At 68.6% G+C, this 27,608-nt stretch overlaps 1 protein-coding gene across 3 annotated transcripts; it reads left to right on the forward strand.

The window, feature by feature from the left end:
• The first annotated feature begins 8,586 nt into the window (after positions 1 to 8,586).
• TP73 (tumor protein p73) lies at positions 8,587 to 26,668 on the forward strand. 3 transcript variants are annotated; one of them, XM_054721643.1, is made up of 11 exons: positions 8,587 to 8,823; positions 17,541 to 17,727; positions 18,021 to 18,136; positions 21,522 to 21,631; positions 21,940 to 22,082; positions 22,331 to 22,419; positions 23,071 to 23,192; positions 23,637 to 23,785; positions 24,012 to 24,150; positions 24,404 to 24,497; positions 25,865 to 26,668. In XM_054721643.1, the coding sequence occupies exons 1-11, from the start codon at positions 8,608 to 8,610 to the stop codon at positions 26,198 to 26,200; spliced, it is 1,701 nt and encodes a 566-aa protein (XP_054577618.1). In that variant the 5' UTR covers positions 8,587 to 8,607; the 3' UTR covers positions 26,201 to 26,668. The 3 variants fall into 3 exon arrangements, with proteins under 3 accessions (XP_054577618.1, XP_028016712.1, XP_054577617.1); XM_028160911.2 differs by lacking the exons at positions 23,637 to 23,785; positions 24,404 to 24,497; XM_054721642.1 differs by lacking the exons at positions 23,637 to 23,785; positions 24,012 to 24,150.
• Positions 26,669 to 27,608: the final 940 nt, after the last annotated feature.

Genomic DNA, 27,608 nt, shown 5'->3' on the forward strand with positions numbered 1-27,608 from the left:
AGGGACAGAGGGATGGTGGGTGAAGGGCGTCAGGGTGACTCCTGGGTCGGCTCTGGGGCTGCAGGTAGCCGGGGGGGGGGGGGGGGGAGGCTGCGGCGCCTGAGCAGTGCTCACGGAGGAGCGGAACCAGCCCCTGCACCGCCGAACCCCGCGAGCTGCCCTCGCCCACGCCCGTCACAGAGTGCCCACCTTCGTCCCGGCCCCCGGCACCCCGAGAGGCCCACTTCCTGGTGTTGAGTAAGATCCGTGGAGTCCGGCCGGCGGGGCTCAGGGGCTGAGCGTCGACCTATGAACCGGGGGGTCAGGGTTCGATTCCCGGTCAGGGCACAGGCCCGGGTTATGGGCTCCATCCCCAGTGCGGGGGGGTGGGGGGGGGGGGGGCGTGCAGGAGGCAGCCGGTCCATGATTCCCTCTCATCATGGATGTTTCTCTCTCTCCCCTCTCCCTTCCTCTCTGACGTCAGTAAAATAAATGCACTCGGGGCCTCTTGCCTACTCGTGAGCAGCTCTGAGGAGCCGGGGGCACCCCTCAGACGCCCCCCGGCCTGGATGCCCCGGTCCTCACTGTCCGGGCGGCGCCGTCTGCGGTGGAGGCAGGCAGAGCGCCGGGGCTCAGCCTGGGTCCTGCCGCCACACGCCTGGGGGGCCGGGGGCTCCGGGCACGTTCCGGGTGCGAGGCGTGGAAAGTTCCACAGGCGCTGGCACGGCTGGGCCGGTGAGAGCGGAGGATGCGCAGCCTTCGGGGGAGGGAGCCTTCGGCACAGGCCGGGTCTTGTCGGCATTGCCATCCGTTTAATCACAGCCGCGGCGATGCCGGGGAAGTACCGGACGGAGGTCCTCTCTGGGGCCGGGCTCCCGGAGCCGCAGCCAGACGGCAGCCAGGCGCTCACGGGAGGTGGGCCGGGCCCAGGCACGCCTGCGCAGGCTCGGGAGCCGGGAGCTTCCTTCTCGGTGTGAAAGTCTGGCACGGTGCTCCCGGGAGCATGGGGTGCGGGGGTCAGAGCAGACACTGAGGGGCGCCCTGGCTGACTCCCACGATGCTCCAGGCAGAGCCCTCGGGACTGGAGCCCGGGTGCCCGCCCTGCGCATGCAGCGGCCCAGAGGGGGACCCGCCCGACGGTGTGGGCCCCCCCCCCCCCGAGCTCTGACCGTCCTCAGTCCCCTGGGTCCGGAGTCTCTGGAAGGAGCGAGGGCTCCGACGCCCCGCCTGGCAGCCGCCGCCCTGGCCGGGCGCTCGGGGAGCCCTGCCTGGTCCTCATGACCTGGCTGCGGGCACAGAGGCCGGGCCTGGCAGGAACCCAGGCGGCTGGCTCCTGCTGGGTCACGAACCCGCTCCCGCCTCCGACCGCGGGGTTCGCGTGGCAGCTGAGCCGGAGCGGATCCTGGGCCGCGGAGGAGCGCTCCCCGCCCCCCCCCCGCACCCTTCCGTGGACGCTGCTCCCCTCCCCTCTGGGGGGTGGGATTCTAGCATTCCGCCTGGTCCCGCCCCTGCTCACGCTGGCTGCCCTCCCCCGGGGACAGGTCCCCGCCACTTCTGTTCCTCACTGAGTCCCTTCCACCCTTCCCGTGTGTGCAGGGCGGGCACACCCCGACCAACCAAAGCCTCCTGTGCCCCCTCACATAGCCCTGCCGTGGGGGCGTGCCCAAGCCGGCCAAGCTGCCAGCAGAGGTCAGAGGTCAAGGTCCTCATGGGGTCAGAGCTCAGGGGCGCCTGGGCCTGGCTGGGCCTCAGGGAACACAGAAACTCGAAGGGTGTGAAGCGATGCCAACAGCGCGGGCCTTTCCCGGGCGCATCCAAAGGCACCGAACCCATGTGTTTCCTCGACCGCCCCCCCCGCCCCCCCCCCCGGGCTGAGCCCACCCACGGGGCCTGCACCCGCCTGCTCTGCACACAGGCTCGGCCCCGAGCTGGCCCGTCCTCAGCCGTGGGGGGTTAGCTACTGGACCCTGCAGCAGCCGGGGCCCGGGCATGGCCCCCAGGGGCTGTGTCCAATGGTCACTGCTCCACCCAGAGGAGTGGAGAGCCACCCGGGAACATGGGGCGATGGAGAAAGCCTGGGGGGCTTCCAGGAGGCGGTGAGGCGGGGAGCAGTGTGAGCCAAGACCCGTGGTGCCGACGGAGTGCCCGGAGGCGGGAGATGGGGGCTCCCTGGGGGCAGTGCTCACGGCCCAAAGGGGCAGGACTCCGCCTTCCAACCTGTGTCCCGAGGCAGGAGTGGCGCCCGCGGCCGGCAGCTCCCACTTTCTCTGTCACGTCAGGCGCCGCCTGGGAGTCAGCGGGAACCGCCTCTGGGACCCGCGCCGAGCCACCCGGAGGTGCTTCTGGGCCTGTGGTCACCCACCCTCCGGAGGGCCCAGGGCCCTCTGAGCGGGTCCCTGGGAGTTTGACCCCGAATGACTTGACCTCTGCTGGCAGCCTGGCCTGCTGGGCCCCTAGGAAAATGGGTGCCACTCCCGGGGCACCGCGGTGGCCCCTGAACCCACATCCATTTCGCTGTCGGGACATCCCGGGAGCCGCAGGCGGTGGCGTGGACGCTGGGAAGCGGCCATGAGGAGGGCCTCGGGGCACAGGCGTTAAAAAATTCCTTTTCCATCTCCACCCCCGAGTCATGGGAGCTGACCCGCACACTGTCCACGGAGAGGCGCCTTGCGGGGTCATTACCGACGCAGCCGGCCTGGGGGGAGGACCGGCCGGGGGGTGGGGGGGAGGACCGGCCCGGGGGACCAGCCGGGGGCGGGGTGAGGACCGGCCCGGGAGGGAGGGCGCCTGGCGGGGCAGCAGCGGGTGCAGACGGCGCCTCACTCTCACGGGCAGGTGGCCTGGCCCGGGGCGCCCAGAACAGGAGTGGGCGTGGTGGGTCTGCACGCAGTTTGGGGTCTGTGTGAGTTGGGGTCTGTGTGAGTTGGGGGTCTGTGTGAGTTGGGGTCTGTGAGTTGGGGTCTGTGTGAGTTGGAGTCTGTGTGAGTTGGGGTCTGTGTGAGTTGGGGGGTCTATGTGAGTTGGGGTCTGTGAGTTGGGGTCTGTGTGAGTTGGGGTCTGTTTGCGTTGGGGTCTGTTTCATTCCCCCCCGAGTTTCTGAGCATCCAGCGGGGTGCCAGGTGCGACAGGACAGGTGGGGAGTGGCCTTGCTGGGGCTCTGGGGTCTCACTCTCCCTTCCTCATGCCTGGAGCTCGGGGCCTGTCCCCCGAGTGAGGGGCTGGGGGGCGGGGCCTCCTGCCTGCTCGTGGCCCAGCCTCAGTTTCCTCATCCGCAGCCTCACTCATCGGGCTTTTGTGAGAGGAGGCGGGGTGCGTGCGCTGTGCGAGGCGGACTCGCTGCAGGGCTGGGTGGGGTGGGAGCTGGGATGGGCCTCGCCCCCCAACCCCCTGCTCCTGGGGCAGCACCCTCAGTCCCTGGGGCTGGAGTCCATAGCAGAGGCCGGCTCCCTCCCTTCCTGGAGACGGGGGAAGGGTGGAGGGATGGAGGGGGGAGTGGGGAGGGGGGAGAGGGAGGGGCACTGCCTGACACATGGGTGCAGGGCCTGGCCTCGGCTCACCCTCCCACCCAGCAGTCCTCCCCTCCCTCCCGCCCTCCGCAGACATTGGCCGAAGCCTGAAGTCAGCCCCAGCCCCAGCCCCGTGCGTGGCTCTGCCCTGTGTGAGCGCTTGGTGCCCGTGGCCCCTGGGGACGGCTGTGAGCGCCAGGCTGCAGGCGGGCGGTGGGACGGCCTGGACGGCCTGGAGGGGCCCGGGTCCTGGTGGAGGCGGCTCTGGGGCATCGGCTGCTCCGCAGGGTGCAGCGAGGACCTGCCCACCGGCCGTGGGGCCTCAGGCAGGCCTGGTGCCGGCCTCCGGGTCCCTGCGGGGCGGCCACCCTGGCTTCCTCACCCGCTCCTCGCGGCCCTCCTTGGGTCGGGCCAGCAGCCTGCACACGCACAGGCAGGCACATGTGGGCCCGCGGGCCGGGCCTGTCTCGTCAGCCCGCTCTCCCGGAGTTCTCCCTGAAAACAAAACAAACCGAGAAAGCCCTGGTTTCGCCCAGGTCCCTGCCTGCTGCCAAGCGGTATCACCGGGCTGGGGGGGCCCTGGTTCTGCGGGGACCCCCACCCCCGCCTGAGGCTCTCTGCCGCCGAGGGGGGCTCCGCCTGGGGTCCCGGCCTTGGTCCCAGCCGCCAGGAAGGAAATGCAGGGGCTTCCTGTGTGCGGGCAGCCGAGCATAACCACACCTGCCCCGTGGGACTGGGGGGGGGGGGGCGGCACGCAGAGCCCCAGCCACACGGAGCAAACAGGACCGAAACCTGCGCCACCTCCGGGGGTGCGGGCAGAGGCCTCCCTGGGGAAGCGGGACCTCAGGGGAGCAGCGCCACTGGACGGCGCTCAGCCCGGCGCTGAGGAGCGTCCCCCCGGGGAGGAGGGCCCACTCACTGCCCCGGCACCAGGGCTGAAGGTGCAGCTGAGCCTGCCCGTCCACCGGCCAGCACGCTGGGGGGGGGGAGTGCTGCAGAGGAGGCTGGGGGGGACAGGGCTGCGGGTGCGAGGCGCTCACTCGCCTGCCTGCGACGGCCACACTCCCTCCCGCTGCGGGGCTGCCAGCGCCCAGATCCTATCAGCGGCGAGCCGGTGACTCAGCCCTGGCACCGGCGCTGGAGAAGAATGCGGACAAGTTAAAATCTGAGCAGCGCTGCTGTGGGCGGCCTCCGTCTCCTCAACAGGCGGCCGGGCGGGCGGCCGGGCCTGGAGCCCCCGCTGGGCGTCCCCACTCGGGGACACGGGGTCACGGGATGCGTCTGAGGCCGCAGCTCTGACACAGCCCAGAGCACCCCCGCAGGGCCTCCCGGTCACCTGGAGAGAGAGGAGGTCATGGGCACACGGGTGGGCGGGGCGGGGGCAGGCGGGACCTCTGCCCTCCCCACCCCAGGACCCGCCAGGCTCCCCGCCTCGTGTGAGTGGGAGGGGCCAGCTCACACCTGGTCCTCAGTCCTGGTCATTCGTACCTGGGGGGCCTATCGTGGGCCGTCACCACCACCTTCAGCCTCCCTCCCTTCCTCCCTCCTTCCTCCTTCCTTCCTCCTTCCTCCTTCACTCCTTCCTTCCTCCTTCCTTCCTCCTTCCCTCCTTCCTCCTTCCTCCTTCCTTCCTTTCCTCCTCCCTTCCTCCTTCCTTCCTCCTTCCTTCCCCCTTCCTTCCTCCTTCCTTCCTCCTTCCTTCCTCCTCCCTTCCTCCTTCCTTCCTCCTTCCTTCCCTCCTTCCTTCCTCCTTCCTTCCTTCCTCCTTCCTTCCTTCCTTCCTCCCTTCCTCCTCCCTTCCTCCCTCCTTCCTTCCTCCTTCCTCCTTCCTTCCCTCCTTCCTCCTCCCTTCCTCCCTCCTTCCTTCCTCCTTCCTCCTTCCTTCCCTCCTTCCCTCCTTCCTTCCTCCTCCTCCTTCCCTCCTTCCTTCCTCCCTTCCTCTCCTTCCTCCTACTTCCTCCCTCCTTCCCCCCCCTTCTCCTTCCTTCCTCCTTCTCTCCCTCCTTCCTTCCCTCCTTCCTTCCTCCTCCTTCCTTCCTCCTTCTCCCCTTCCCTCCTTTCCTCCTTCCTCCCTTCCTTCCTCTCCCTTCCTCCTCCTCCCTCCCTCCCTCCCTCCCTCCCTCCCTCCTCCTCCTTCTCCTCCTTCCTTTCCTCCTTCCTCCTCCTCCTTCCTCCTTCCTCTCCCTCCTTCCTTCCTCCTCCTTCCCTCCTTTTCCTTCTTCCTTCCTTCCTTCCCTCCCTCCTTCCTTCCTCCTTCCTTCCCTCCCTCCTTCCTTCCCTCCTCCCTCCTCCCTTCCTCCTCCCTTCCTCCCTCCTTTCTTCCTCCTTCCTTCCCTCCTCCCTTCCTCCTCCCTTCCTCCTTCCTCCTTCCTTCCCTCCTTCCTTCCTTCCTTCCTTCCTTCCCTCCCTCCTTCCTTCCTTCCTTCCTTCCTTCCTTCCTTCCTTCCTTCCTTCCTTCCCTCATTCCCTCATTCCTTCCCTCCTCCTTCCTCCTTCCTCCTTCCTTCCTTCCCTCCTTCCCTCATTCCTTCCCTCCTCCTTCCTCCTTCCCTCCCTCGCCTGCTACCCCCTGTCCAGCCGACCCCTGGAGTGAGTGCTGGCAATGAGAACGCACTACCCCGCACAGGGTGCTGGGAGCAGGAACAGGGTGAGAGCTGGCCGGCCACGGTCGGCACCCAGTCCAGGGCGGCCGGTGGGCGCGGATCCAGAGCCTCGCCCGCAGCCACGTCAGGAAGGAGGACGCGCAGGGGAAACGTGTGCTTCATTCCCCGACGTGCTGGTCTCAGAGGGTCCTCAACAGGAGACGGGGGCGGGGGGGGGGGGAGGCGTCCTTCCCGCCCTTCCATGGCCCCGAGGCCTGGCCCCGGTGCCCTCACGCCCCAGCACGGCTCCGCCCATCACACCGGCCGCGCTGACCGTCCCGTGCGGCCCGTGTGGCCCGTGCGGCCCGTGTGGCGTGGCTGTGGGTGGGCGTGTGTCCCAGCCTGGGTGGCTCGGTGAGTGTCTGTGCCCGTGGGCCCGCAGCCCCGGGCAGACAGAAACCTCGGGCTCACAGAGCCGCGTCCTCCCACTCGGGGGCCCAGCCGCGTCTTCGGGGGGCGCCGTGGCCCCCGCTCGCAGCACTGGGCCGGGAGAGGCCGCCCCCCACCCTGCGCTCCGCTCCGTGGGCTGTAGCTCACGTAACACGCAGTGGGCCTCTTTCAACTCGCTTTTGGCGTGTTCACGGATGGGGTGCCCTGCCCTGCAGTGAGTTCCAGCCCCCCCAAAGCAGACCCACGCCCCTCGGCCATCAGCCCCCGCCCCCCAGCCAGAGGCTGTGCCTGGCCCTGAGACCCGACCCGGCCCGGCCCTGGGCCCCGCGGCACCGGCGCGATGGCGCTGCCTCCAGCCGCAGCCCCGGCCCTCGGTCGGTCCGTTCCCGGTGGAGGAGGAGGAACCCTGAGCCCGTAGCTGGCTCGCCATTTGCCTGCCGCCGCGGTGGGGCCTCCGTGCTTCACAAGTGAAGGCTGCGGGGGGGGGGGGGGGGCGGCCTAGGGAGCTGTCAGACCAAGGTGGGAGGCGGGTCCTGCAGGGGTCCCCCATCCCACTGGGGGTGGGTCCCCCACTTATGGCGCCAGGCCAAGATCCATCCCGGGAGCCGGGTCAGGAGGAAGGCGGAGGCCTGGCCTCGGGGAGCACCTGCCTCCTGTGCCCTCTCTGCCGTCACCTGCGCCCCGTGGGAGCTTCAGTGCAGCATCTTCCCGGCGGGAGGGGCCGGGGCTCCAAGGACCTCGTCCTGGGGAGGGGCGGGGGGCGGGGGGCGGGGGAGGGGTGCCCTCGGCTGTGCGGAGCGGGGGCAGGTCACGCAGCCCCATCCCCCTGGGTGGAGAGAGAGCCCGGGTGCAGCGAGGGCTGAGCCCGGGGAGCGCATGTTTTTGCACTTGGAGGAGGCAGGGAGACCCCAGACAAAAGCCCCCACAATTCACCGTCCCCACTGATCCCCGAGGTTCTGGCTCCAACCCCCCCGTCATAGACATCTGGCTGGTCTCCCGTGCCACCCTCCAGGGCCGCTCCATCACCCACACGTCACTGCCACTCCGTGACTCAGTTTCCTCATTTGTAAAACGGAGACACGAACAGTGCCCCCCACCTCGGGCCTGTGGGGAGGGCCCCCTCGGACCTGGGAGCCGTCCAGACGCAGGCGGAGCTGTGGCAGCGTTTGAGGCCACCTGGCCAGCCCCGCTGGTCCCCGCACCGCCCTGCTCCCCTGCTCGGAGCCTCCTGATTGGGGAGGGGCTTCCCTGCCGGCCACCGGGGGGGCGGGGGGGGATCGGATCTGCCCTGGATTTGAGGCACCATGGCGTGAGCAGTGCCCCCTCCCTCGCCGGGCCCCCCCTTAAGCTCCTGGTGGGGGCTGCCCATCCCTGGTCCCTGGACGCCACAGAGGGTGGCCCAGGGACGCACCCACACAGTGAGCTCAGAGCGCTGTCCACCGCGGTGTAGCCTGGGGAGGAGCCGGCCCGGGTGCGGGTGGGCAGAGGGGGTGACGACGGGGAGCTGCCACAGGAGACACGGCGGGGGGGGGGGGCGTGCCACAGGAGGCAGCCCACCTCTCAGGCCCCAGGAGAGGCTTTGGCTCAGCCTCTGGCCTTCAGCGCCCCCCGCCCCCAGCCCCACCTGCATGGCAGACACCGGGGGCCAGTCTGTTCCCCAGCGCCTCCCAGGCATCCCCCCCAGAGCCCGGGCTGTGTCCACCCTGTATGATGGGGGCCCCACGGCCTGGTTCCGGGGCGCTGGGGTCTCCCACGTGAGCTGTGACAGGGTCGGAGGGGAGGACGCAGGGCTGGTGCCGGGGCTGGGCCACCCCCCAGGCAGGGCCTCCAGGTGCGAGGGAGCCCAGGAACCCGGCCCGGGAGCGGATGGAGGGGAGGGTGAGGTGAAGATGCCAGTTTATCCCGCACAAGTAGTGACCTGTCAGGGCGGGGGGGACCCGGGAAATATGTGGGATGACGGAGCGGCTGGCCCTTTAAGGCTGCTGTAACAGGACACCTCCCAGACGGGACGGGCGCTTGCTGCAGCCTGACGGCGGCCCCCTCCCTCCTCCGCTTCCCGCCAGGCCCAGTTCAATCTGCTGAGCAGCACCATGGACCAGATGAGCGGCCGCGCCGCGGCGGCCAGCCCCTACCCCGCGGAGCACGCGGCCAGCGTGCCCACCCACTCCCCGTACGCCCAGCCCAGCTCCACCTTCGACACCACGTCGTCCGCGCCCGTCATCCCCTCCAACGCCGACTACCCCGGCCCCCACCGCTTCGACGTCACCTTCCAGCAGTCCAGCACCGCCAAGTCCGCCACCTGGACCGTGAGTGCCCCGCCCCCGGCGGGCATCGGGGCGCGGGGCGGCGGGAGACGCGTCCTGGGCGCGAGGGAGGCGGCGCGGGGTGCCTGGCGGTCCGGCTGTCCACACGGGTTCCGCCTGGCCGTGCCGCCCCACGGGAGGAGCGTCGGGCGGGAGGCGTGTCTCGGGGCTGGGCAGTGTGGGTGTGCCCACCCCTCGGACGTGTGGCCGGAGCCGGCCAGCCTCCCGCGGGGCCCGGGGGCATGGACGTGGCTCCCTGGCGAGGTCCGTGGGGCGGGGGCCGAGCGCCTCGCCGAGGCTGTCCGGCCGGCACTCCTGTGCTGAGGTGGGGGCTCTGGTTTGAACCCGTCCTGGGTGGGCAGGGGCACGCGGCTCTGCTGCCTGGAGCCACCTGGGCCGGGGCAGGGTCGGCACCGAGTAGCTGGTCGTCGGTGGAGGTGGCGTTGCCCTCACGCGTGGCCCCCGGCTGTCATCTCCGCGCACGGCCGTGAGGCAGGGGAGTCGGGAGAACCCGGTGCCTCGGACTCCAGGCCTGGCCCCGGGGCGGGGGCGGGAGGGCGGGGGCGGGGAGTGAGCCAACCGGGATGCCCTCCCGCGCACCTGACCCCGCAGGCTGGGCCGGGGCTCAGTGCCTGAGGTCGCATGAACTCTCGAAACCACTCAGCAGCCCGCGAGGTAGATCTGCCGTCGTCCCGTTTTACAGCCGAGGAAACGAGTCACGGGAGGCCAGGCGCCTTGCTCAGAGTGTGCAGATGGTGGGGTGCTGGCCTGGGGAGCCGGGGGCTGGGCTCAGCCCTGAGTCCCTAACCACACTGCAGCCGGGACAGGAGGGGCCGCCAGCCATGCCTGCCCACCGGATGCCTTTCCCCCCCGGCAGACCTCAGGCCCACCTCCGAGGGCCGGGCACACAGGGTCCCGGTGGGAAGGCAGCCGCAAGGCCCTCTGGGTCTCCTGCCCACCCCCTGAGAGGGGGAGCGTGGGTCCGGCCCTGGCACCCATTCTGGGGACGCCTGGCAGTGCCACGGGGCAGCGCCACCTCCTCCAGGGAGTAGCCCGTGCTTACACCATCAGGAAGTCTAGGCAGGGTGTCTGTCCTGCCCCCCCCCCCCCCAGGAGCAGGTGACCCCATGCTCTGCCACTTTAAGAACCCACTGCCCTGATGGTGAGGCTGTGGTTTTCCCACGCTCCTGGGGGGTGGGGAGACGATGGAGGTGGGGCGGGGCCACAGGGGCCCGGGGTCAGGCTGTGTGGGGCCAGTCCAGGGTCTGGTCCCCCTGCCGCTGTTTCTGGTCCCTGCTTGGCTGTGGCCTCCCCGGGGCCGGCCCCTCGCTGAGTTCCGGCTCAGGCCCGCCGTGCGGGTCAGTGCCCGGTCTCCTCACTTGTAAATTGTCTCTCCCGCGCCCCTGGCCGAGCGGGCGATGAGGCCCGAGGACAGGTGCCCGGGCCGCCCAGTGCGGCGGGCTCGGGGCTGGCTTCATTTTTACCTCCTGGCGGGCGGGGGACGATGGGGCGGGGGAGCAGGCCACTGGAGAGCTGTCTCGGCCCTCTATTGCCTGTGGTCCTGGTCCTCACCCCGACTTGGAGGTCTGGCCGGTGACGGGAGCCAGGCCGGGAGGCCCCCGCATCCTCACACTTGCACGCCTCCGGCAGCCAGAGGTCCGCTCCGCTCCGGTTCCGAGTTCAGGCATGTTCCCTGAGCCTTCTCCCCCCTGTGAGGGGCAGGTCCCGGCCCCCGCACCCTTTCTGCCATCAGGGCCTGAGTGACTGGTCCCTGGGGTCCCGGCAGGAACGGGGCTGCGGCGGTGGGGGGGGGGGGCGGCTGGCTCCCTGCCTGTCCTCTGTCTGAGGATTGAGGATGCGGGAGGGTCTCTGCTGTGTGTGCGGCCTGGAGCGCCGCGAGGGCTGAGCTGGCCCCGGGGGACAGGAGCTGCCCCTCTGCCGGCTGCCTCCCCACCTGGGCCTCTGCCCCCTCCTGGCCCCGGAGGGCGTGGCTTGGTCATAGTTCTCTCGGCCACAAGTGTCCCCAGGGCGGTCCCCCCAGAATGGGGGCAGCCCCGCCAGCCCCACCAGGGGCAGGCCAAGGCCCACCTGTGCCCGTCGCTCTGCCCCCATGCGACAGCCCCGCCCCGACTCTCTCCCACGCGAGGATGTCACCGCATCCCTCCTGCCGGGGCCTCGAGGCTCCGCTCTAGCAGCTGAGCTGCTGCTGCCGCCGGCCCGGGTGCCCCCGCCCCCTGGCACTCAGGGGTGCAGGGCTGTGGGGGGACAAACAGTGGTAATGAGATTTTTGGCACCTCGGCCCTCAGGGAGCAGACCCCCCACAGGCTCCCTCCCTGGCCCGGGGAGGGGTGGGCAGGCCCACGCACAGTTCAGGGCCGCCAGGCTGGCCGCCCGCTCACAGCTCCGGGGTCTCGCTGAGCGGGCGCTGCCTAGACTTGCTGCCGGGCCTCCGCGCCACGCGGCCGGCTGGTAACTGATAGATAACTCGTATTTTTCTCAAGTGCCGTTCCGATCGACTGCTGCCGTCACCGTCACTCCTCCTCCCGCTCAGGAAACACACCTCGCCCGCCCCGGGGGAACAGGCCTTTGGCCTCTGCCTGGCGCGGAGCTGCGGGTCACCCCACCGCCGGGCGGGGCATCTGCTCTTCGACGTCCTGTCTCACGCCTGTTCCTTAGGCACCAGGGGTCTGGAGCCCTCAGCTCACAGGCATGCGCGTGTGCGCACAAATGCAAACAATGCACACACGTGCGCACACGCAAACACCGCACAGATGCACACACGTGCAAGCACCGTGCACACATGCCTATGGACACACGCACACATGTGCAGGTCTGAGCTGGCCCCGGGGGGCCGGGAGCTGCTCCCCGGTCGCTGCCCAGGGTTCTGACAAGCCCACCGGCCACGGAAGGCCGGGACGAGGTGGTCTCAGGAGGGACCTGTGCTAACGGGGCCGGGGCAGGGCCGGGGAGGGGTGCTCAGCGGGGGGAGCACCTGCTGTGAGCCGTTCTGGCGGAGGCTGTCTGCGTCGGGCCCATCTGGGCTGAGGGGAGACCGACGCTGTGAGTTGGGGAACCGAGGAAGCCCTCGGGCACCGATGTGTCTTGGACCGGGGAGTGTGTGTGGGGGGGTGGAGCCAGGTGTCTGTCCCTGTTCCACACCCTCCGCCCGACACCCCACGGGTGGGCCGTGATGGGGACAGACGGCGACAGGAGTCACAGAAGCAGAGGGAGGAGCAGCCGTGGGGGGAGGGGTCTGGATCCCCTCCAGCCCGGCTCACCTCTGCCTGCTCCCAGCTGTGCTGCTGCTGAGATGGGGGGCTGGGGCCCGGAGGGCAGGCGGGAGCCTTGGTGAGGGTGGAGGCCCGCCCAGGCTTGGGGCACCTCTGGGTGGCGAGGGGCCCTGCCCACAGTCTGCAGGGCAGGCAGCGGGGGCACAGCAGTGAGGTTTTGCACAGTGTGGTCCCTTGGGGGGGCAGCCTGGACGCAGCCCTCACGTGACCTCCAGCTGCCCCAGACCTGGTGCACTTGTGCGTGCGTGTGTGCATCTGTGTGTGTGGCGCGCGTGTGTGTGTGTGTGCACGTGCATGTGTGCATGTGTGTGTATGGGTGTGTATGCGTGTGTGTGCGCGTGTGTCCATCCTGGGGCAGCAGCACACTCCCGGCCCGGGAGGAGCGTGTGGAAGGCGGCGGGAACCGAGGCTGCGCGGGGTTCCTGGTGGAAGGCGGCTGAGTCAACGCCGCTGGGTCGGGAGAACGCGTTCCAGCCGCTGGGAGGTTTGCCGGCGGGAAGCAGCCGCGGAGGTGTCCCAACACGAGCGTCCCGGTGCGCTACCCCGGCCTGTGGAATGCGCCGTGGAATTAATCCCTCTCCTGGCACCAGCGGCAATTATGCGCACTTGAAGCCAAGGGAAGCGTCCGTTCAGGTGGAGACGAACGTGGGTCAGGAGGGGAAACAGCGCGCGGGAGGCCGCCCAGCCGCCCCCCCCCCCCCCCCCCCCCCCCCCCCCCGTGTGGAGGCGCCGGGGGCGGGACGCGCTCGCTGCAGGCGGCCCCGGCGGGGATAGGACCGGGCTGGGGCCTGTGCTGGGGTCACCCCGCCTCTCGGGCAGCTGGGGGAGCCCCTGGGCCTGGAGGTCACAGGACTCACAGCCCTACCTCACGCCCTGGTTTTGGCAGGGGACACCCGGACAGCCCTGGGGAGGCAGGCGTCAGCTCCGTAGTTTGGGGCTGTGGGCGGGGCACGCCACGACCGAGGTTTGATGGAGGAACATCCTGTATTTGCTGGTCTTTTTGTTGTTGCTGCATCCCCACCCGAGGATATGTTTCCATTGATTTTTAGAGAGAGTGGGAGAGAGGGAGAGACAGAGAGAAACATCGATGTGAAAGAGACACATCGATTGGCTGCCTCCTGCACGAGCCCTGACCAGGGCCCCGGCCGGGGAGGAGCCTGCAACCAAGGCATGTGCTCTTGATGGGAATCGAACCCAGGACCCTTTGGTCCAAAGGCCGATGCTCTATCCACTGAGCCACACTGGCCAGGGCTGCAGGGTCTTGTTTCCAACGAGCCCCACGTCGCAGGTCCGTGCCACAGGGATGAGGGCACTGAAGCTCAAAGGGCAGGTCCCAGCTCATGGTCACCTGTCAGTGCAGGCGGGGCCACTTGGCCTGTCAGCGCCTGGTTCAGCGGCCAGGCCCTCCCCGGGGCCACCTGCTTAGAAACCGGAACCCGGCGGCCCCCGGCTCCCGGGACCCTCAGGAGGTTCAGCAAAACCTTGGCTGCTTCCACCCGGAACGAACAGCTGAGAGGACCGCGCGCAGGTCCTGGGCGTGCAGGTCCCCAGGCTCAGAGGCCCCGGCCTCCCCCCTGGCCGGGAGTGGATTCACTTATTGCCTCCGGACAGAGGGGCTCTGAACTAAGGACTCACCTGCAGCTTCCGGGGCAGGAGGGGAAGCGGGGGGGGGGGGGGGGGGGGGCGGGCCCTGAGCATCGGCCACAGCAGGGCCAAGGCCCGGCCTCCTCCCTCCTCTCGCACAGGCACCTGCCCCTGGGCCAGCGCCAGCCCCGGGGCTGCAGGACACGGGAGGGAGCTGGCCCTGTGGTGCCCGCTGGCACCGGGCCCAGCAGCGATCAGAATGGCGCGCCGCAGCCAGAGGCCCCGAGCCTGTCCTACAGGCAGAGGTGCCCGCGGACCCCAGCACCTGCCCAGGTGGGCCGACCCTCCCAATCCCCAGGGCAGACAAGGCCAGGCCAGCCAGAGAGCATGCGTGGGGTGGGAATGAGGGCCGGGCAGCAGGGGAGGGCCCGGTCTGTGGTGGGCAGAGCCACTGGCCACCAGTCTCCCGCCCCTCCCCACGCAGGGCAGCTCTGGGGCCTGGCCCACAGCCCCCGCCGGGTCCCTGCCAGCGCGTGTGCCCACGAGGCCCGCGGCGGGGAGGGCGGGCGCCTGCCTCCCAGGGCAGCTTTGTGGGCGCTGCAGCTGGCAGTCAGCAGGCAGTTGGTGGGCAGGGTGACCCCGCTTTGGACCTGGCTGAGCCTGGGGGACACGGCCACGGTGTGTGCCCTTGGAGAGGGGCTTCCTGCAAGCCCCGCCCTGTCCCCGAGGCCCCGGAACATGCCCTGCTCAGCCTCGGTCCCCCTCGGGGCCAGAGGAAGCCAGAGGAGGCGCCTGGCCTACAGACTAAGGACGGAGGGAGGCCCAGGCCCGTGGCCCACCGCAGCCCCTGCCCGCTCTGGGCCAGGCCATCTCCGGCTGCCCAGGCTGCTGATGTGGCCTCTGGCCCGCCGGTGCCGTGGTCTCTCCTGGTCAGCTCAGCGTGACCCTGCTGCCCGCCCGCCAGGACCTTAGCCCAGCACTGAGCATCCCCGGCGTCTCAGCCGGCTGAGCCCACGCGGGATGAGCAGGCCGAGCAAGGGCATCTGGGCGGGGGTGGGGGGGTTTGGGGTCAGGCTGCCTGGCTCCTGAAAGGCCCCCAGTCCCAGGCTCCCTCTCCCCAGTGGGCAGCTCCTGCCCACCGCCTCTGTGGACGCCCCTGGACAGGGTCCTGGTCACTCAGCGCCTGCGTGGTTCTGTGTCCCGTGGACCCTCCCCCGAGCTCTGGTGAGGGGACCCCGGCTGTCAGCCTGCGTCGGGGTGCCAGCCTGGCCCCCCCCAGCCCTGACCTGAGGACCACAGCAGCCTCTGGGAGCCGGCATGACCGGGCCAGGCCCTAGCTCTACGGGTGACGGGGGTCCCTGCAGGCTCCCAGCCACCCGGCCCCAGGTCACTTTGGGGAGCTGCCTGTGGGCCGTCTGTGCGTGCTCTGAAGCAGGCTGGGGGGCTGTCGCGGGTGACCCCACCTCCTTTCAAGGCTGGTGGCTTCCCTGCGACCCTGTCCCAGCTCCTGGCACCTGTCAGAGCCCACCCTGCAGCTCCCGCTGAGCAAGACAGAGAGCTGGGCAGTGAGCCGGGCAGTGATCTGGGCAGTGAGCTGGGCAGTGAGCCGGGCAGTGATCTGGGCAGTGATCTGGGCAGTGATCTGGCCAGTGATCTGGGCAGTGAGCCGGGCAGTGCAGGGTGACAGGCCCCTGAGGGGCTGGAGCGAGTGTCCTGTGGCTCATGTCACCTCGGAGGCCCCTCCTCACCAGGAAGGAGAGACGGGTCCCTGACCCGGGGCCATGGGTTCAGGGGCTGGTGGCCTGGGCTCCCTGTGAGCCTCCTGATGAGGCCCCCGTGCTGCAGCCGTGGGCGTCCCAGGGGGAGAGGGCCTGGGCCTTGGGGAGGGGGGTCCTCAGAGCGGAGAGAACGTGGCTCTGAACACGGGCGCACACACGCACAGAGAGCAGATAAAAGTGGGCCCTAAAAAACACTTAAAAAACAGCCCCCGCCCCCCCCCGCCCGCAGCCTGGTCTTCCAGAATCTGTTGTAACAGATTCGCCCGAGCTGGTTAACGGTATTTGCGGTTTGCAAGATGCTGCATGTCCCTGGAAAATGACAGACAAGTTATTATCACCTCTCCACTCTCCTCCTGCCCAGGCCTGCCCACGTCGGGTGCTGGGCACCCCGCAGCTGAGGAGTGGGCGCCAGGAATTAACAGCTCCGTGCCTCGCCCGCCACCCACCGCCGGCCACCTCCTGCCCAGGCCCCCTCAGCCCTGCCGGCCCTGAGCTCCCAGCCAGGCCGGCCCCTCGAGGACTGGGGGTCGGGGAGAGGGGTGGGGTTGGAGGAGGGAAGCGGGGGGTGCGCGGAGAAGGGCAGGGTGGGCATACCCCAGCGTGTGGGCAAAGCATTTCCTGCAAGCGTGGGGGATGCGCGCACCCCGGAGCGGGCAAGTCTGGGCGGCTCCGTGTCAACAGCCGAAGATAAATAAGATTTTATCGGCTCCGAATCTGTTGAAACACATCCATCTAGCGGTTCCGGGGAAGGAGAGGCGGGAGGGAGGGCGGGGGAGGGCGTGTCTTCACGGGACCTTTCCCACGGGCCGGGCGGGGACCAGGCGTCCCTTCTGCCCTGTGTCCTCAGCGCCCACCCCAAGGCCCGGAGCTCTGGGAGGAGGGGCACCTGGTGCCCGCGTGGGGGCCCCTGCGGGTCACACCTGCCCGACCCCAGGCTTGGCCTTCCAGGCTCCCCTGCTACCCACCCCAGCCGCCGACGTCACCCCTGATGCTGCCAGGTGTGGGGACCACGGCAACGTGGCCCTTGGGTGGGGCGGGCAGGTGTGTGCCCGAGGGCCCGAGGGGCAGGCGGCAGGGAGCACCCGGCGGGGACCCCAGTGGGGTGCGAGGCCGGCCTCACCAGGACACGGAGGGAGGGAGGGAGGGACAGGCGCTCCCCGTGGTCCCCTGAGCCTGGCCCACCCGCTGCTGGCCCAGGCGAGGGCCTGCCCACCCCCCACCCTGGCAGCGCCCTGCTTTCCCGGCCCGGCTCCGGGAGAGGCAGTACCAGGGACAGCTCCCGGCTGCTCCCTGGGGCGGGGTGACCACGAGCGCCCCCTGCCCCGACTGTGCGGTGGCCAGCTGCTGCAGGTCCACGTTTCTGGACTGGGATGGGGAAGTCCAGACCCCACGAGCACCCCTGGGCCCCCCGCCCCATGTGTCAACGGGGCTTGTGTACGGAACTGGGCTCGGCTGGGAGCGGCCCGAGTCCCCTCCTCACGCCCCTGCTGTCGGGACCAGGCTCCTAAGGCGGGGGAGCCCCTGCTCTCAGACCCGGGTCTGTCTGGGAGCTGCGGGGGGCTGGGGAGGGGACGGGGGGGGGGGAAGGGCACATCATTCACCTGCGCTCGGAGCCCGGCTCCACCCCCGCGGGAGCTGGCTGGTGAGCCCAGGTGCCTCCCTCCCTGGCCTCTCCCTCCCCTTGTGCTGGGGCCGCCCAGACACGCGGCCCACAGACCCCCATCACTCCTGCCCGCCACTCCTGCCCGCCACTCCTGGCCCGGGGACGTGAGGTTCATGGCAGGAAAAGCCAGGTGGGCTGACTGGGCGGACCCGGCTCCCAGCCCCCTCCCAGCCCCCACTCCCCCCAGCTCCGGCTCCTTTTCCTGGCCTCGACTGTCCTCATCCAAACAAGGGACATAATGGTGCCCACCTCTCCAGGGTGAGGCCCATGTAGAGCGCTCAGCGGCCACCGCGTGGGCGCCCGTCCTCGGGGAGCTTGGGGCAGGGGCGCCTCCCGCGGGGGCACACGGGAGGGTGTGGAGCTGGGATGTGGCCTCACCACCCCCCCCCCCCCCGCCCCGTCCAGTACTCGCCGCTGCTGAAGAAGCTGTACTGCCAGATCGCCAAGACGTGCCCCATCCAGATCCAGGTGTCCACGCCGCCGCCGCCGGGCACCGCCGTGCGCGCCATGCCCGTCTACAAGAAGGCGGAGCACGTGACCGAGGTCGTGAAGCGCTGCCCCAACCACGAGCTCGGGCGGGACTTCAACGAGGGTGAGGCCCAGCCTGCGCCCCGAGCCCGGGAGCAGCAGGGCCGCGGGAGGGGCTGAGGGCGGGCTCAGCGCCCCCCATTTCCTCCCAGCCCCGCCGGCTGAGGCCTGGGGGCGGGTGCCTGAGGAGAGGCGGGCAGGGTTGCTGGGCCTGGCACCCCCAGGGCACCGGGGCTGCTGGCCTGCGTCCCACCCAGAGGCCCAGGGCCAGGCCTCGAGGTGCTGAGTGCGGGACACACCGGGCCCCGGGGCGGCCAGACCCGCTGGGCGCCTCTGAGGCCGTGTCCCCTCCGGCAGGACAGTCTGCCCCCCCGAGCCACCTCATCCGCGTGGAGGGCAACAGCCTCTCGCAGTACGTGGACGACCCTGCCACGGGCAGGCAGAGCGTCGTGGTGCCCTACGAGCCCCCCCAGGTAGGCCGGGCAGGTGTGGGGGGGCCATGGGCACCTGTGGGGGGCCGGGCAGAGACTCTCGGGTCACCTCAGCCGGCAGACGCATTTGTCCTGTGTCCCCACGTGAAGTCCATGGCGTGGAGCGCCTCCCTCACCCCCAGGTCCTGCTCCTGCGGCCACCTCGCCCTCCGGCCACTCTGGACACTGGGTCCCCATCTACGGGGGTTGGGGGGATGGCTAACGATCTCTGGGCTCAGTCCTCATCTGTCCCCCTTTTTAAAAATATATTTTTAATTGATTTCAGAGAGAAAGGGAGAGGGAGAGACAGAGAGAGAGAAACATCCATGATGAGAGAGAATCATGGACCAGCTGCCTCCCGCACACCCACACTGGGGATGGAGCCCGCAACCCGGGCATGTGCCCTGATCGGGAATCGAACCCTGACCTTCCAGTTCATAGGTCGACGCTCAACCCCTGAGCCACATCTGTCTCCTCTTCCCACACACAGGACTCGAGGCTGGAGGGGCTGAGACTGGAGGACTGGGGTTCGTTGGGGATAGTGGGAGGGCAGGGGGATAGGAGAGACCCCCGGTCAGGGGCATGTAGGGCCTGGAGATGAGGGGTGACTGCTGGAAGGTGGGGGGCTGCAAGAGATGGGCAGAATACGGAGACCTGGGAGGTCGGACCTTGACCTGAAGGCAGCGGTCTGGGGGTGGCACGTTGGAGCCGATGTGGGCCCGGCTGGGGGTGAAGAGAAGTGGGGGTGGAGGGGCCGAGGGTGATGGTGGGCTGGGGCCAGGGCAGGGGGTGGACAGCGAGCCCTCTCCTCTACCTGGTTCTGAAACAACCCGAGACCCTCAACGCTGTCCCTGGCCCCCCTCCCCGCCCCCACACCCCCCAGGCCTCAGAGCGGCACTGAGCTCAGTGGGCCCAGGGCCCAGGGTGGGTGTGATGGCCCTGCCCTCCCCCGCTTCGCCTGGCCCACCTTCACCTGCCGGGCTGGCCTGGCCTGGCCAGCAGCGCTCTCCTGCCCCCTGCTGGTGTCTGGGAAAGGCTGTTCCCGAAGCCAGTGACGGGCGGTTACATTCTGAGCCAGGAAACCACAGCCCCCGCGTTGTGTTCACGTCTCAGTGCTCCACACACTCCCTGGGAACGGGGTGTGTGCTGGGCCGGGGTCTGCCACGGCGGGCAGGGCACCCTTCTGCCCAGGAGAGCCCACACCGTGCACACACACACCTGTGCCCTCTCACACTGTGCCCACTCACACTGTGCCCACTCACACCTGTGCCCACTCACACTGCACACTCACACTGTGCCCACTCACACTGTGCCCACTCACACTGTGCCCACTCACACTGTGCCCACTCACACCTGTGCCCACACCGTGCACACTCACACTGCACACTCACACTGCACACTCACACTGTGCCCTCTCACACTCAGCCTCCAGGACTTGACCTCCAACCTGTGCCAGGAGACATGGTCAGGCAACCAGACCATAGCACTCTGTGCCTCTCGGCCAGGTCTGAGTTCATTTGGTACCCAGAGCCAGCACAGTGCTTGACATTCACATGAGTAATAGGTGCATGGGTGTGGGAGGGAGGGATGGATGGATGGATAGATGAGTGGATGGATGGATGAGTGGATGGATGGAAAAATGAGTGGATGGATGGATGGATATATGAGTGGATGGATGGATGGATGGATGGATGGATGGATGAGTGGATGGATGGATGAGTGGATGGATGGAAAAATGAGTGGATGGATGGATGGATGGATGGATGTATGGATGGATGGATGAGTGGATGGATGGATGAGTGGATGGATGGATGAGTGGATGGATGGATGGATAGAAGATGGATGGATGGATGGATGGATGGATGGATGGATGGATGGATGAGTGGATGGATGGAAAAATGAGTGGATGGATGGATGGATGGATGGATGGATGGAGGATGGATGGATGGATGGATGGATGGATAGATGAGTGGATGGATGGATGAGTGGATGGATGGAAAAATGAGTGGATGGATGGATGGATAGATGAGTGGATGTATGGATGGATGGATGGATGGATGGATGGATGGATGGATGGATGGATGGATAGATGGATGGATGGATGAGTGGATGGATGGAAAAATGAGTGGATGGATGGATGGATGGATAGATGAGTGGATGTATGGATGGATAGATGAGTGGATGGATGGATGAGTGGATGGATGAGTGGATGGATGGAAAGATGAGTGGATGGATGGATGGATGGATAGATGGATGGATGGATGTATGGATGGATGGATGAGTGGATGGATGGATGGATGTATGGATGGATGTATGGATGTATGGATAGATGAGTGGATGGATGGATGAGTGGATGGATGGAAAAATGAGTGGATGGATGGATGGATGGATAGATGAGTGGATGTATGGATGGATGGATGGATGGATGGATGGATGGATGGATGGATAGATGTGTGGATGGATGGATGAGTGGATGGATGGAAAAATGAGTGGATGGATGGATGGATAGATGAGTGGATGGATGGATGGATGGATAGATGGATGGATGGATGGATGGATGGATGGATGGATGAGTGGATGGATGGAAAAATGAGTGGATGGATGGATGGATAGATGAGTGGATGTATGGATGGATAGATGAGTGGATGGATGGATGGATGGATGGATGAGTGGATGGATGGATGGATAGATGAGTGGATGTATGGATGGATGAGTGGATGGATGGATGGATGGATGGATGGATGAGTGGATGGATGGATGGATGGATGGATAGATGGATGGATGGATGTATGGATGGATAGATGAGTGGATGGATGGATGAGTGGATGGATGGAAAAATGAGTGGATGGATGGATGGATAGATGAGTGGATGGATGGATGGATGGATGGATGGATGGATGGATGGATGGATAGATGAGTGGATGGATGGATGAGTGGATGGATGGAAAAATGAGTGGATGGATGGATGGATAGATGAGTGGATGGATGGATGGATGGATGGATGGATGAGTGGATGGATGGATGAGTGGATGGATGGAAAAATGAGTGGATGGATGGATGATGGATGGATGGAAGGATAGATGAGTGGATGGATGGATGAGTGGATGGATGGAAAAATGAGTGGATGGATGGATGATGGATGGATGGGTGACTGGATAGATAGAGGGTGGGTGGGTGGATGGATGGATGGATGGATGGAAGGATGCATGGATGGGTGGATGGATGGTGGGGGGGTCAATGACAAAGGACCGCAGAGCATGCACCCTCCCCCAAGCCTCCCCAGGGCCAGAACCAGCTGTGAGGGATGGTGCTTTGAAGGCCAGGAGTCCCCACCTTAGTGGTTTGGGGCCCACGTGCTGACGCGGCAGCCCTTGCCCCTCCCCTGTAGGTGGGGACGGAGTTCACCACCATCCTGTACAACTTCATGTGCAACAGCAGCTGCGTGGGGGGCATGAACCGCCGGCCCATCCTCGTCATCATCACCCTGGAGGCCCGCGAGTGAGCGCACAGTGCGGGGGTGGTGGAGTGGGGGGGAGGGGACACGACCCTGCTGCGGGGGGAGGGGGGCAGAGACAGGGAGGCAAAAAGAGGTGGGCCCAGGGGGGTGGACAGGCGCCCTGCAGAGGGTGCGGGCAGGGTGGGGCCTCCGGGGCTGGATAGATGAGTGGATGGGCCTTGGGAGGGACCTGGTGTCCGAGGGCAGGGGTCACTCAGTCCCGACCCCTTGGCCCCTCCCAGTCTGAGCTGGGCGGGGGGGGGGCGGGCGGGCAGGGCTGGGCCTGAGCTCCGTCCCGCTGCTCCTGCAGTGGCCAGGTGCTGGGCCGCCGGTCCTTCGAGGGCCGCATCTGCGCGTGTCCCGGCCGAGACCGCAAAGCCGACGAGGACCACTACCGGGAGCAGCAGGCCCTGAACGAGAGCGCCGCCAAGAGCGGGGCGGCCAGCAAGCGCGGTGAGCAGGGCTCCGGCCGGGGGGGCGGGGGCCACCCCGAGCGTTAGTGCGGGACCTGCCCTGGGGACTCGGGTGAAACGCGGGCAGGGGGCGTCGCGAGCCTGTGTTCAGGGCAGAGAGCCAGCCCCCCTCCGGGCCGCCCGGGTCCAGCTCCATCGGGCATGGGGGCGCGGGGGTCCCGTTGGCTGTATCTGCATTGTCCCGCCTCCTCCCTGCCGCTCAAGAGCCTTTCCCGCCCGGCCCTCCAGCCTTCAAGCAGGGCCCCTCCGCCGTCCCCGCCCTGGGCCCCAGCGCCAAGAAGCGGCGGCACGGGGACGAGGACGTGTACTACATGCACGTGAGTGTCCCGATCGGCGAGCCCAGGCGGGACGGTGCGGGGAGACGCGGGGCCACCGGGCAGCCCGGAGCGGCCGGTCACCCTGAGGGCTGAGACCCGCCCTGCCGGTGGCAGGTGCGTGAGGGGAGAGCCGGTCCCAGAGAGCCAGACCAGACGGGGCGGACCGCAGGGAGAGCAGACGCCGCCAAGTCAGGGTCTGCGTCGGCAGCTCCGAGCTTGGACACAGCTGTGGATGACACAGCTCCGGGGGGGGGCGGGCAGGCATTAGGACCCCCCCTCCCCCAGTCTAGGTCTGGCAGCTACCTCACTGTCACCCACGGCTACACAAGTATCACGCGACATGAACCATCCAGTTGGCGGATTGCGTCACCGCGTGCTTGGCTAGGACCGGTCTCCCGCTAGGCGAGCTTTGCGCTTCTGAGTCAATGAGCCCCGACTCCTAAAACCCCCTGTTCGTTGAGTCCTCTGCCCTGAACCCCGCGTGTGCTGAGCGCTGGGGAGGGGTGGAGAGGGCGGTGAAGGCTCAGGGGCAGGGAAGGGTGGGCGTGGCCGTGTGGACAGAGGACAGCCGCCCGCCCTCCGGGGGAGGAGGGGAGGAGGGGCTGAGGGTCCGAGGCTCGGCGGCCTGGGCAGAGGGCTGCGTCCGTGCAGGTGCGGGGCCGGGAGAACTTCGAGATCCTGATGAAGGTGAAGGAGAGCCTGGAGCTGATGGAGCTGGTGCCGCAGCAGGTGGTGGAGTCCTACCGGCAGCAGCAGCAGCTCCTGCAGCGCCCGTGAGTGCCTCCGGGGGCGGGCCCGCGGCCGGGGCCACACATCCCTCCCGAACGTGGCCTCCGCACGGGCAGCGAGGCCCCGCCTGGCGTCCCCTCCTCCAGGAGGCCTTCCCTGCCTGCATGGCCACGGCCAGCACCGATTGCTCTCCCACCGAGGGGCGCCCTAAACGCCTACTGCCGGGAGGGTGAGGAGGGGGTGGTCGGAGCAGTGCCAACCCACCAACACCCAGGGCGACGCCAGTGGCGGGAGCCGCCCACCGCCCTCCCCCGCGGCCCGGCCCGTGAGGGCAGGCACCTCGTCCTGGGCAGGCTGGGTGAGGAGGGAGGTGGCGCTCACACCTCCGCTCGGGGCCAGGGGTCAGGGTCCCCACCCCCCTGGGCAGGGGCACCCGGTGGAGGTGACTGAGGGGCAAGCTTGCCCACACGGTGCCCCTTTCCAAGCAGGGGCCACCTGCAGCCTCCGTCCTACGGGCCGGTCCTCTCGCCCGTGAACAAACCCCACGGCGGGGTCAGCAAGCTGCCCTCGGTCAACCAGCTGGTGGGCCAGCCGCCCCCGCACAGCTCTGCGGCCGGGCCCGGCCTGGGGCCCGTGGGTGAGTGGCTGGGCAGCGGGGCCCCAAGGTGGGCTGGGGAGGCTCAAGGGGAGGCCCGGTTCCGGACAGGACGCTTCCGCCCAGCTCGGGGCCCACACAGGGGCCCTCGCCCAGCAGCTCCGGCCACGACAGGAGGCACAGCCACGGGGACCCCTCGGTCCAGTCCTGCTCCGGCGGGGGGGGGGGGCTGTGCCTCGCCTCAGACAGGCCCCCCGCCTCCCACCAGGCCCCGGGATCCTCAACACCCACGGCCACACCCTGCCGGCCAACGGCGAGATGAACGGCAGCCACAGCTCCCAGCCCATGGTCTCGGGGTCCCACTGCACCCCGCCTCCCTCCTACCACGCCGACCCCAGCCTGGTCAGGTACGTGGGCTGCTGCTGGGCCCTGCCGCTAACCCACTGCCCCAGCCCCTTCGCGGCTCCTGCCCGCTGTCCGCGTGTCTGCCCCTCGCCCTGTGGAGAGCAGGCAGAGGCGGAGGACTGAGAGGAGGGAGTGGGTCCCCAACAAAAGCTGGGGTGTCTTTGGAGGCTGTGCCACATGGCAGGGTGGCCGGTGGGGTGCCCCGGAGTCGCCCTGTAGGGGCAGCGCCCGCCCAGCCAGGCGGATCCTCTGCAGCTTTCTCACAGGCCTGGGCTGCCCCAACTGCATCGAGCGGCTCACCTCCCACGGCGTGCACAGCATCTACCAGCTGCAGAACCTGACCCTGGAGGTACCTGTACCTAACCCTAACCCTAACCCTAACCCTAACCCTAACCCTAACCCTAACCCTAACCCACGGCGTGCACAGCATCTACCAGCTGCAGAACCTGACCCTGGAGGTACCTGTACCTAACCCTAACCCTAACCCTAACCCTAACCCTAACCCACGGCGTGCACAGCATCTACCAGCTGCAGAACCTGACCCTGGAGGTAACGCCCGCCCCATGCGCCTGGCTGGCTTGCAGGCCCGGCCGGCAGAGGGCTCTCCCCTCCCTCTGGGCGGGCTGGGGTGGCACGGGGTGGGCTGAGGGTGGCACGGGGTGGGCTGAGGGTGGCACAGGCGGTGGCTGGGGTGGCACGGGGTGGGCTGAGGGTGGCACGGGGTGGGCTGAGGGTGGCACAGGCGGTGGCTGGGGTGGCACGGGCGGTGGCTGAGGTGGCTCAGGGTGGGCTGGGGTGGCACTGGGCGGGCTGAGGGTGGCACAACTGGAGATCACTGCCCCCAGCGGCCAGGCTGCCTGTGGTTGGCGGGAGAGGGCTGCCTGAGTCTCAGAGTTCCAGAGGCCAAGGCGGGGGCCTCAGAGCCGGTCTGCGTCGGCGCCCGCTCACGGGGACGCAGGCTCTGGGCTGCCAGCCTGCTGAGCTCAGCACACACGGCTCACCCAGCCGGCCGGGGAGTTTGTCCTAAACCGCGGAGGACTGCCCCAGCTCTAGGCGCCCGGGCCGAGCCCAGCCAGAGCCCGCGGCCAGGCACCGGGTTTGTCGGCGGGAACCGGGCCATTCGCTCCGAGGGGCCCTGTCAGCAGCCTGTGTGTCCACTCACGTCCCTGGTGACCCCCGCCGGGCCCGCTCGTGTTGGCCCCTCACAGCGGGGTGTGCGGGCAGGGTGGGGGTCCGGGGCTCAGCTCTGGTCTCAGGGGCCGGGAGCCAGAAGGTCCTCCAGGCCCGGCGCATTGGTCACGCGGCTGGTAGATGGGGCCCCAGGCCGTGCACAGCTCGGCAGGGACCACACACACTCTGTCCTAGCACATCCTCACTCCTTAGCCCCCTGACACCTGTCAGGGCCCCCAAAACAGGGCGTGTCCAGGTCCGCGGCAGGGGGGGGGGGACACCCAGACTCCGGTCCCTGTGGGACCCTCAGAGCTGCTCTATTGCACCCCACTGTCAAGTTCCAGAGCGTCTGGGGCCCTGCAGGTCAGGGGGTCCCTCATCCCTCCGGGTCCTGGGGGCCCTGCAGGTCAGGGGGTCCCTCATCCCTCCGGGTCCTGGGGGCCCTGCAGGGAGCTGGGGGTCCCCAGGCAGAGGGCGCGTAGGGAGAGGATGAGCAGTGCCTGCGGCTCCGCCTCCAACAAGGCCGCGCCCCCGCCGCTCTCGCAGGAACTGGGCGCCCTGGAGATCCCGGACCAGTACCGGCTGACCATCTGGCGGGGCCTGCAGGACCTGAAGCAGAGCCACGACTGCGGGGCGCAGCAGCTGATCCGCTCCAGCAGCAACGCGGCCACCTTCGCCCTCGGCGGCGCCGGGGAGCTGCCGCGCCAGCGCGTCATGGAGGCGGTGCACTTCCGCGTGCGCCACACCATCACCATCCCCAACCGCGGCTCCGGCGCGGGCGCGGCGCCCGACGAGTGGGCGGACTTCGGCTTCGACCTCCCGGACTGCAAGGCGCGGAGACAGTCCATCAAGGAGGAGCTCACGGAGGCGGAGGCCAACTGACCGGCGAGGGCGCGCGCGGCCGGGGAGGCAGGGCGCGCGCCCCGGGACCCGCGGAGAGCGCGCCGGGGCCCCTGCGGACCGAGGCTGCGAAGCCTGGCTTTGTCTCTTCCTTTTTGCCAACATCTGCCCCGGAGGCCGGACCTGGGCTGTGCCTGGGACAAAGCCAGGCGCAGCCTTCCGAGCCCGGGAGAGGCCGCCCGGGGACCGTGCGCCTGGCCCGGAGGGACGCGCGGAGCTGCTGCGCGGAGGGTGTGCGGAGCCAGCGATGCCGGGACTTGGCGGAGCCGGGAGGGGAGCATTGCCGAGCGCACGGTCCCTCCTGGGGGCCCAGGGAGCCTGGCAAGGGGAGGGGGGCACCCCCCAGGCCCTGCGCACCGCTGGCCACAGCCCCCTCCCTTGGGGACCGGCAGTGGACGGGAAGGCAGGCTCCTCGGGACAGGCGCTGTCGCTGCTTGATAAAACCACACTTCCGCCTGGCGGGTCGGCCTTTTTTTTAAAGAACCTCGCTTTTAACATTCCCTGTGGGATTCCGCCCAGGGGGCCCCAGGTCCAGGGCAGCAAGCCTGGCTGGAGGGAGCGGGGCTCTCCCTGTGGCGCCCTGGTTTGGCTTGAGGGGATGAAGCCCGATGCAGAGGCCGCCTGGAGGCGCTGGGGCTGGGGGCGGGGGGAGCCCTCCTGTCAAACAGCACCCCCTCCCCTTGCTGACCCATGCAAGTTGGAGGCTGGGGCAGGGGGAGCCCCTCCCCCTCGAGGGAGCGGGACAGGAAGGTCCCTCCTGGGCTTCTGCGTGCCAGCCTGATGGGGCTGCAGGGCAGGGATGATGCGAGCCCCTCGTTCCAGGCGGCGGGGGTGGGGTGGGGTGGGGGGAACCTGACCAGCGAGCACTCTGAGCTGAGACACCAGACACCGCTGGGGCAGGCGTCTGGCGCTTTCCAATCAGCAGGTCCCTGTGGGTCACTCCCGTCTGTGCCCCTGTCACTGAGGCCACAGAAGCGGGGAGGCCCCGGCTGGGCAGGTGGACACAGCCGGGGACCCTGGGGTGTGCTCGGGGCTGTGAACTCCCAGCTGACACCCTTGGTCTGGAGCCAGGGGGCTCCCTCAGGCTCCGCGGAACGGGGCGGGCGGGCGTCACATGCCAATTTCCTTGCTGGGTTTCCAGGCTCTGGGGGAGTCTGGGTGGGGAGGGGTGTCAGTGGGGGCAGGGAGACCTCCAGCGGCTCAGCGCTGTCCTGACCCTAGGCCTCCTCCGCCCACACCTGCCTCGCGGCCCTCTCCAGGCCAGGCGTCCCCCCCACAGGAGCGCAAGCATCCCGCCTCCGCTGGGCTAAAGGCAGCTTCCTCCGCCGCCGCTGGAGCCCCTCCCCTCCCTGCAGGTGTCCCCTGGACCACACACGGCACCCCCCTCCCT

Source organism: Eptesicus fuscus, chromosome 9 (assembly GCF_027574615.1).
Source record: "Eptesicus fuscus isolate TK198812 chromosome 9, DD_ASM_mEF_20220401, whole genome shotgun sequence".
Taxonomy (NCBI): Eukaryota; Metazoa; Chordata; class Mammalia; order Chiroptera; family Vespertilionidae; genus Eptesicus; species Eptesicus fuscus.

Bases quoted from the DNA above. Each gene is read 5' to 3' on its own strand.
- TP73 (XM_054721643.1), top strand. From the start codon at position 8,608: ATGGACCAGATGAGCGGCCGCGCCGCGGCGGCCAGCCCCTACCCCGCG. The intron at 17,728-18,020 runs GTGAGGCCCAGC...CCCCTCCGGCAG, and splicing joins CGGGCGGGACTTCAACGAGG to GACAGTCTGCCCCCCCGAGC. The intron at 23,786-24,011 runs GTGAGTGGCTGG...GCCTCCCACCAG, and splicing joins GCCCGGCCTGGGGCCCGTGG to GCCCCGGGATCCTCAACACC.